Genomic DNA, 10,312 nt, shown 5'->3' on the forward strand with positions numbered 1-10,312 from the left:
AACTGCCCAGATCCTTTAAGTCCCTGGAGAACTGAGAACCAAGGGCATGGATTTAGAGTTAGAGGCCTGGGAAGCAATGCCACCTGGAGACCTGAGCCAGCTGAGACATGTTCTGTGACCTTGGAAATGTTCAATCCCTGAGGCTCAATTTTCTTGTGTGGAAAATGAAAGTCAAGCCAGATGTTGGGATTGCTAGGAGGCAAAGCAAACGGCATGTAAAGTGTCTGAGGAGGTTGACATGCGATGCCTGAAAGGCACTTTGGCAATGTGATTTCCATCCCAGAGGTGCCTGGGCCTGGGACTTTGGCCATGTGTACCCGTCAGCACAGGTCCATACGTGCTCACATGACACAGCCTTCCAGTCCATCTAGGTAGAAGGACAAGGAGTCCGGAAGGCAGGTGGGGACACATTTATTCTGGGGGGGTTCCAGGCTGGGGTGGGGAGGGCTCAGTGGCGGAGGACTCTGGAATTAAGAACTGAGGTGATGGAAGCCCTGAGGTCTCCTGGGATTTGGCTTCCTGAGCCTGGGCCAGTTGGGCTGTATGTTCAAAGGCCGCCTGAAGCAGGTGGGAGGCCAGGCAGGTGGTCCACGTGACAAGATAGGCCAGGTTCCAGGAGGTGAGTGTGGTTGTGTGCTCCACCCACAGGTAGATACGTCTCAGCAGTTCCAGGGCTTCCAGCAACACAGAATTCTGCAGGAGGGTCCAGACAAGCAAGAGCATTGGTAAGGGTCCAAGGGATGGCTCAGCAAGCTGTGTTTGAGCCCTAGCACCCACGTGATAGAAGAGAAACAAATCCTGCTTTTCTCTGATGCCCACTTGTGTGCAGGCCCAAGCATGCCCACATGCATACGTGTGCACACACAAATAACAATAAAGGTTTCGGTTTTTTTGTTTTGTTTTGTTGTTGTTTTAGTAACATTCTATGGGGCTGGAAAGATGGGTTAGTGGGTAAGAGTATGTACTACTCTTGCAGGGGACTTCAGTTCCGTCTCCATTACCCACATCAAGTAGCTCACAGCTGCATGTAACTCCAACTCCAGGTAATCTGATGCCCTCTTCTGGCTTCTAGAGACACCTACACACACATACACACACACACACACACACACACACTCAATTTAAAAATAAGAATACAAAACGAAGAAGAGCAAGTTAAGGGCTGGAGAGAAGGCTCGGAGGCTAAGAGCACTGGCTGCTCTTCCAGAGATTCTAAATTCAATTACCAGCAACCACATGGTGGCTCACAACCATCTATATTGAAATCTGGTGCCCTCTGCTGGCCTGCAGGCACACATGCAGGCAGAACACTATGCATAGTAAATAAGTAAATCTTAAATTAAAAAAATAAAAAAGTATGCTAAGTGGCCTTCAGGACCTGCCCATGTCTGGTACTAAGCAGCCTTGGTCACACACCAGAGTCCCCAGCCTCTCAGCATTCCCAGCCTGAATCCCTGTCAACCCACCTGGCTGGGCAACCTGCTCAGACTAAAGTGATGGGCTTTCTGCACCAGTCTCCAGATCAACAACAGCATCAGCAAGGCCACCAGCATCGAGTTATGCAAACAGGAGATAAACAGGTCCCTGAAGGTGGCTACACATACACCCAGAGGGTCACAGGCACCTAAGTGCCACAGGACCAGTCTCACAGTGTGAGCACACCACAGCCCGACTTTGTACGCCCGCCTGGGTCCCCAGAGCAGCAACCACAGGGGGATCCATAGCAACACCAGTGCAGCTCGAAGGGCCAAGCTCAGGGGACAGGTTATGAAGACTCCTGGAAGCAGGTGGGCCTGGTCACTGCGGGAGCCTCGGGCCTCCTGGGCCAGCCCTGACACCCACTGCTGAAAGGCGGCCATCTTCAGGAGCAGGAAGCTGTACACATGCGTGCGGTTCTCGATCAGCTGCAGGAAGACGGGGACACCAGTGTTACCGGTACCACCCACCTCGGGTGGGGCCCGACCTGTGCTTTAGCCATAGGGGCTGCCCAGTTGTTATGGGTCACGTCTGTTTACTTATGGATGTACTTATAAGAGTAGTCCCTATTTATTTGATTTGATTTGATTTTGGTTTCTTTTGTAACAGTGTCTCTCTATATAGTCCTGACTGTCCTAGAGACCACTATGTAGAACAGGCTGGCCTTGAACTCACAGAGATCCTCCTGAGTGCTGGGGTTAGAGGTGGGCACCACCACCCAGCCTATAGTCTTTAAAGAGTGACTTGCAAGCACGGGGATGTAGCTCAGCTGTGGCTAAAACCAAGAAAGGTGGCACATGCCTGACGTCTCAGCTGTTGGGAGGCAGAGGGAGCAAGAATTCAAGGTCGTCTGGTGCCATAAAAGTTCAAAGCTAGCCTAGTCTACATGAAACCAAATGAACAAACAAACAGAGATGGCTCAGTGGGTAGAGCTCTTGCACCACAAGCCTGGCGACCTCAATATGACCCTGGAACTCATGAAAGGGGAGGAGAGAACCAATACCCCAAAAATCTTCCTCTGACTTCCAAATGGGTGCTATGGCAAGCACCCACCACACACATCACACACAATAATAATAGCAATAATAATAATAATAATAATAATATAATAAAGACAGCCAGGCATTGGTGGCACATGCCTTTAATCCCAGCACTCGGGAGGCAGAGGCAGGTGAATCTCTGTGAGTTCAAGGCCAGCCTGAACTAGTTCCAGAATAGCCAAGGCTACACAAGAAACTGTCTCAAAAAAAACAAAAATAAATAAATAAATAAAATTAAGTAGATGTGACTTCCCCCTTAACTCTTCAGGATTTGAACACAGGCTGTGTAACTTCCCCCAAGTACCTGGGCATGTCCCTGGTTGCCCTTGGCTTCATGAGGGCATCTGGAAATAACGGCTTCATTAGAGACAGAGGGATGTTGAACATGGGGAAGGGGATGGGGGAGAGACGTAAGATTTCCAGGTCTCTCATCTGAGTGGTAGGTTGGCCAAGAGTGCCTTCTCTTCACCAAGGAGTGGGATTGATGGAGGATGAGAATACCTTCCTGAAGAGTAAGCTTCCTGGTAGAGCCTAGAGCCTCCAGCCCATGGGTGGCAGAGGTGATGAACCTGGACCCCCTGACCCACAGGAGCATCAGAGTCCAGGGTCTGCAGACTCTTGAAGGACCAGGATAGGAAGCCAGGCACCAGGCACATGCCTGTTGTCCCAGCAGGTCAGGAGTTCAAGGCCATCCAAGGCTATACAGTGAGTTTGAAGCTAGCCTGGACAGCTGGTGATGGGAGGAGACACACAAGAAGAGGGAACTAGAGAAATGGCTAGGCAGTTAAGAGTACTTGCTACTCAGGCATGAAGATGAGAGCAGCGTTTGGGTCCCAGAACCCACAGTAATAAATCAGTGTGGGCATGTTCCAGTGCATTCCTGCAACCCAGAATCCAAGAAATGAAGATGGGAGGATCTCTGGGGCTTGCTAAGCTGTCAAAAAAGACAAAATCAATAAAAATTCATCAGCTCCAAGTTCACAGGATTGAAGGAGTAATGTAGAGTGGTTGAGAGGGACATCTAGGACCTCTGGTTTCTATGTGCATACACGGGCATGTGCATATACACACATGTACAGACATCATACCCACACACATTAACTCCAGAAGGAAATAAGTGGGAGGAAGAGACAGAGGAGGCAGGGGAGGAGGAGATGAGAGAGGAAAGGGAAAATGGGCCGGTGAGATGGCTCAGCAGGTAAAGGTGCTTGCTGCTAAGCCTGATGGCCTGAGTTCAATCCCCAGGACCCACATGGTAGAAGGGGAGAGCTGACTCCCAACACACACACACACACACACAGAGAGAGAGAGAGAGAGAGAGAGAGAGAGAGAGAGAGAGAGAGAGAGAGAGAGAGAGAGAGAAGGAAAGGGAAGAGAGAAAAGAGGAGGGGGAGGGGAGGAAGAAAGATTGATGATAACACCCAAGCCACAGAAGTTCAGGGATGGGGCTTCTAGGAGTTCACTAGTTATTCCCTGTGGCTAGGGACCACTGAATCTCTACAGGTCCCCTATCCCCACTATGCTTACCAAGGCAGAGAGACTCCCAACCTGCAGCAGAATTCCAAGGAGGCCGGATCTGACCGGGGGAGCAGCCTCCATGTCTGGCCTCCATCCATTCCTCCAGCCAGGAGAGGCAGGGTGACCTCACAGATGCCACAGGGTGGGTGGGGAATTAGTTACCATGGGGACTCAGTTGCCACATGAGCCACTATCCCTTTCCCCAGATCCACTTTCCTGATTCTGAGACCTCAGCTCAGATGTGGCTACATTGTGACCACGGACCAAATAGATGGCTGATCTCTTGGGTCAGTCATCTATCTATCTATCTATCTATCTATCTATCTATCTATCTATCTTTTTATTTATTTTTTTAGAGAGGGTCGCTGGTAGCACAGGCTGGCCTCAAACCATCGAATAAGATGACCTTGAATTCCTGATCTTCCTGCCTCCACTTCCCAACAGCTGGGATGTCAGGCATGAGCCACCATGCCTAGCTTTTTAAATTTTGATTTGGCTTTTGTTTGGAGACAGACTCACCCTGTAGTCCAGGATAGCCATTCCCAGCAGGTGTATTAATAGCAGGTTTGGGCTTTATGTGACCTGTGGCTGGGGAAACAGCTCAGACACATTTCAGAGTCGCTCTTGTTTCCTTACAGGAAACAATTGTGCAAAGCTGTCAGGCATGAGTGGTGGGTAGGTAGGGAGGGAAGAAAATAGAAGGGCGGAGGAGATGGAATCTGTATTGACTTACATTCCAGGCTGAGCCTGAGGGTAGCAGATTTGCCGCAGAAGGAGCCCCAATTTCGCTTCCTCAACTGAGGCCCCTCTGTCCTCAGTCCCCTCCCCACGCCTCCCTCCCTTCCCCTTCTCTCTCCCCATCAACATCGGGCTGGAGAACGAATGTGCACTCTGGTGGCGTGCAGTCCCCAAACGGGACCAGGGATGAACAGCTGGGAGCATCGAGGAACCAGCGAGGAACCAACATGCCAGGGGGCGCCATTCTGAATCCCGGATAATCGCATCCCCAGAGCAAGACCTGGAAGCGCTCCGCGCGGGTGCAGTACTGCAACGCTGCCACAAGGGGGTAGAAGACACCACTGGACGAGCAGACGCTCGGCAAGCGTGAGAAAAGTTTCTGATTTTTGCCCTACCGGTTTCCTGATAACAGCCTCTTGGGGCATCTGAGAGCACTGCTTGTGCATTTACTGTCAATGACTGGGTTACAAGAAGAGGAACCACCCAGAAATAATGAGACTCACAGTCTTTCCTCCACCCCACCCTTTGTTTTATTTTGGTTTTTTGAGACAGGACTTCTATTTGTAACCCTAGGTGTCCTGGAACTCACTCTGTAGACCAGGCTGGCCTTGAACTCAGAGATCTTCCTGCCTGGCCTTGAACTCGGGGATCTGCCTGCCGCTACCTCCTGGGTGCTAGATTAAAGGGGTGCACTACCACCCCCTAGTCTCCCCCACACTCCCTGTCCAGTCTCCCCTTAACTGGGAGGGTTGAAACTAGGGCCTTGCACATGTTAAACAAGAGCTGCATCCAGCTTGGCCTCCGTGTTTCTGTGTACCTAAGGCTAACTTCTGATCCTTTCTGCCTTTAACCCTCCTATTCAAGTTTTTTTAACATGATTTTTATTTGTATGGCTTGGATAAAGCTGTTTTAGCAAGAAAACATACAAGTTTCCATATGAATAAGCATAATGGCATATCGATCATTTTGTATGCTCCAGAAAACAATACAAGAAAGGATTAGAAATAAAATAATGGCGTTGGGTGTGGTGGCACATGCCTTTAAGCCTAACACTGGGGAGACGACAACAACAGGTGAATCTCTGATTATTTTCAGGCCAGCCTGGTCTGCAGCCTAGTTCCAGGACAGCAAATGGAGCATAAAGAGACCCTGTCTCGGCCAGGCAGTGGTGGCATATGCCTTGGAGAGGAAGAGGCAGGTGGATCTCCCAGTTTGAAACCAGCCTGGTCTACAGAATGAGTTCCAGGACAGTCAGGACCACGTGGAGAACCCTGTCTCAAAAAACAAAAAACAAAAACAAAGAGAGAGATGAGACAGACCCTGTCTCAAAACCGAAAGAAAAAAAGAAAGAAAGAAAATAATGGGCCAGCAGGTAAAGGCACTTGCAGTCAAGCCCATTGACCTGAGTTCGATCCTGGACAGCCACATGGTAGGACAGAACCAACTGCCGAAAGCTGGAGTAGAGTGTGTGGTTAACATGTTCCACTCCCACCACTCCCACCACTGGGATGGAAGGATGGATGGAAGGAAGGAAAGAAGGAAGGAAGGAAGGAAGGAAGGAAGGAAGGAAGGAAGGAAAACACAAATGAACAAACTACTGAACAGAACGCCAGAGGTCTTGGATAAAGTGCTGAGTACCAAGTCTGATGACGTGGGTTCCAGCCCCAGGACCCAAATGGTGGAAAAAGAGAAACCACTGCCCCAAGTTGTCCTCTGACTTCCAAAGAAAGACCCTTGTCACTTGTATGCCCACATCCACAGAAAGGAAAGAAGAAAGAAAAGCTTTAAAACATTTTTTTTTAAAAAATCAAAGGACCTGATAGAGCACAGGGCAAATCAGTTAACAACAAAAGAAACCAAAAGCACCATCAGGTTTGTGTAAAGATGCTCAGATCTCTTTAGTAATCCGGGAAGAATGCGGATCAAAGCCACAGTGAGATACTATCTCCCCTTTCTTAGTAAAAAACAAAGGAGTTGTACACCACGCACCGATGACTTTATGGGACAATTAGAAAACAATGCAGAGCCCAGAGCCTGACACAGGATCACAGAGATCCTAACAGGAAACAATTGTGCAAAGCTTCCCATGAAACTAAAACTGGAAATTGACCAAGAGCTGAATGTGTGGTTCAACAACGCAGCACCTGCCTAGGATACCCCAGTGAGGGGCTAGGGTGTGGCTCAGTGTTAGAGCACCTGCCTAGGATACCCCAGTGAGGGTCTGGGATGTGGCTCAGTGGTAGAGCACCTCCTAGAATCCCCCAATGTGGGAGTCAAAAAAAAAAAAAAGACAAACTACCAGGCATGTGCTCTAGTTTCTACTCATCTTACTTCACCTCATGTAGAGCCCACATGGACTCCGAGGCACCTTGAGCGAGCCTGAAGCTGTTGGCCAGAACTCCTTGCCCCAAAGCTGTTATTGGTACTCTTCCTGTTTTGATAACACACACCTCCCAGGGAGGAGCTAAGCCTAAAAACCCTGTTATTTTCCACTGTGCTGTGAGTCAGTATTTAAGCCCGTTTCATCTTCTCAATAAACGGCATTCAGCGTTCAGCGTTCCGACATTGCCGCTGACCCGCTGTCATGTCTCTTTATTTCAATCTCCACCTGATGCGTGGAACAGATCGTAGCACAGGCGCTACAACCTCACCCATTGGCAAAAGAAACATCGACTCGTGAGTAACAAGGGCAGAACCGCAGAGAGTTCTTCCCATCAGTAGAGAGATGGATAAACAAACTTGGCAGCCCCTTTGAGGGATGACTCGAGTTTGGCTAGAATAGATGAAAGCTATTATCGGCTGACATGGAAAGAGCCAGCAAACGTTAATTGAAAAGGGAAAACTCCAGGGAGCTAGTTGTAGCATGACAACATTCATGTATTTTTTTTTTTCAAATCATTAGGAAACACTACGTGTATTGTTCTGGATATGCAATGCATATGGTAAATATGTTAAAACCTAGCTGAGTATGGTAGTGCATGCTGAAGCGTTGATGTAAATGATCTTAATGAAAATCAGGAGTCGGCTATCAGGTAAAAGCCTGGAAGATGAAAGAACCAGGAGCAGCCTGGCTCCTCATTCTAAAATCGGGCTGAGACCCTATCTACAACCCCCCCAACCATGTCCTGTCTCCACCTCCTGAGTGCTGGGGTTAAAAATGTGAGCCACCACCACCCACACTCTATGGTTAACTGGAGGCTAGCTAGCCTGTCTCCAGGCAAACTTTATTTGTCAGAAGGCAAATGAAACATCACACAACAGCATGCCTGCAATATCAGCCCTCCAGAGGTTGAGGATCGGTGAGTTCCAGACCAGACTCGGCTGCCCTGGAGAGCCTGTCAAAATCTTCAGTTCTTATTTCTTATGGCGTATGCCTTAGCTACTGTTCTATTGCTGTGAAGAGACATTATGATCAAGGCAGCTTATACCAGAAAACTTTTTACTGGGGGCTTGTTAACATTTCAGAAGATTAGTCTATGACCATCGTTGCTATGACGAGCGTGGTGGGAGGTGGGCAGTAACTAAGAGCTCACATCTGATCTGCAGGCAGGAGACAGAGAGCCATACTGAGCCTGGCATGGGTTTTTGAAACTTCAAAGCCCATCCCAAGTGATACACTTACTCCAACGAGGCCACACCGCCTAATCCTTCCAGGACATCTCCACTAGCTGGGGACCACACGGTCCAACATGTTAGCATCGGGACCGCTCTTGTTCACACCACCACAATTTGTTTCTGAGCCATGGAAGAGAGCACAGGGGTCAGGGGGTGACTTTGTGGAGTTGATTGTGGCCTTCCACCTTTATATGGGCCTAGGGACTGACCTCAGGCCATCAGGCTTTCATGGTAGATGCTTTACCTACTAAGGCATGGCACTGGGCCTCCCTGTCAATTTTTTTTTCAAAGTTAATATGGTATAGCTCAGTGGTAGAGCACTAGCCTAGCATGTGCACGACCCTGAGTTTAATCTCCAGTACAAAAAGAGGGAAGGAAGGAAGGAAGGAAGAGGGAAGGAAGGCACATAGATAGATGACAGAAAATAAATAAATGATAGATAGATAGATAGATAGATAGATTGATTGATGGTAGAAAGTTTAGATTAAAATTTAGGCTGAGAATGAGGCTGTCTTAGTTGGTAGAATGATTGCCTAGCACACAAGCTCTGGGTTTGGTCCTCATATAAACCAGATATGGGGACGGGGGAGGGCTGGAGAGATGGCTCAGAGGTTAAGAGCAGTGGCTGTTACTTCCAGAGGTCCTGAGTTCATTCCCAGCAACCACAAGTGGCTCACAACTATCTCAAACGAGATCTAGTGCCCTCTTCTGGTATGCATGTGGAACACTGTATACATAATAAATCTTTAAAAAAACAAATCGAAACAAAACAGATGTGGTGGCTTGTAATTCCTACACACACTCCAAGGATGGAAACAGAAGGATTGGGAGTTCAGTCATCCTTGAGGACACAGTGAGTCAAGCCTGGGCAATATGAGATCACCTAGGAGATAAAATGAAAAGGAAGAGCAGGGAGAGCCCCAACCAAGGGGAAACTGATCAGGAAGCAGGCAAGAGAAGACAGCACAGAGGAAGGAAAGCATCTATCTTAGTGCCCACCCTGCACAACCTGCCTGCCCCATGATTCCCTCTCCCCGTTCACCTCCCCGTTCTGCTCTGGGACAGCCCCGTCCTGTTAACGGCAGGCAGTTCAACCCTGTCACTCCCCCCAACTTCTTCTAGAACCTACAAATCAGACTGTTCAACATGTAATTCACTCAGAGTTTAGGTTAACTTGACACAAACTGGAGTCGAGTGCTCACACCAGATTGGCATTTTCTTGATTGCTGACTACTATGAGGGGACTGGTTGTCCTGAACGCTATCAGAAAGCTGGGCTAGCAAGCTGTGGAGAGCAATACGCGAGCATTTCTCCATGGCCTCTGCATCAGCTCCTGCTTCTAGATTCCTGTCTCAAGTTCCTGCCCTGACTTCCCTAGACAATGCACTACAAGCTGTAAGCGGAAATAAACCCTTTCCTCCCTGAGTTGCTTTTGCTCGTGGTGTTTTATCACAGCACTAGAAACCCTAAGATAGGGTCTGAAAGAGGTCTACAGCCTGGAGTCACAAAGCCTGAGGACCTGCACCTGTGGCAGGTGCAAAGGCATGGCTCCTCACTGTCGCCGGCAGCAACCAAACGAGTTCCTTTAATCTTCTGGGGATCTCTATTCAGGTAGCCAGATCTTTAACTGCAGAGCCAAAAAGAATTTTAAACCAGTCATGGTGCAGTGAGACAGCAGGATATGCTGAAGAGGAGGAAACAGGCTGGTGAGATGGCTCAGTGAGCCAAGGGAGCTTGCCACCAACCCTGATGTTCTGAGTTCAATCCCCAGGGCAGGCTTGGTGGAAGAGGAGAACTTACCCCTATGGCCTGCACACGACAAATGTAAAGATAAACAAACTTTAAAGATTTTAAAATTTAAAAAGGAATTTCATAATCAAGTTTATTTTTTTACTTATACTTGTTTGTTTATGGGGCTTATTCTG

General features: G+C 48.6%; 1 protein-coding gene across 1 annotated transcript; it reads right to left on the bottom strand.

Moving 5' to 3' along the window:
- Window positions 1-395: 395 nt before the first annotated feature.
- Tmem270 (transmembrane protein 270) lies at window positions 396-4,247 on the bottom strand. Its single transcript, XM_051204878.1, has 3 exons — window positions 4,044-4,247; window positions 1,467-1,904; window positions 396-693 (listed from the first exon to the last, which is right to left on the bottom strand). The coding sequence occupies exons 1-3, from the start codon at window positions 4,113-4,115 to the stop codon at window positions 412-414; spliced, it is 792 nt and encodes a 263-aa protein (XP_051060835.1). The 5' UTR covers window positions 4,116-4,247; the 3' UTR covers window positions 396-411.
- Window positions 4,248-10,312: the final 6,065 nt, after the last annotated feature.

Source organism: Phodopus roborovskii, unplaced genomic scaffold, assembly GCF_943737965.1.
Source record: "Phodopus roborovskii unplaced genomic scaffold, PHOROB, whole genome shotgun sequence".
NCBI classification, from domain to species: Eukaryota; Metazoa; Chordata; class Mammalia; order Rodentia; family Cricetidae; genus Phodopus; species Phodopus roborovskii.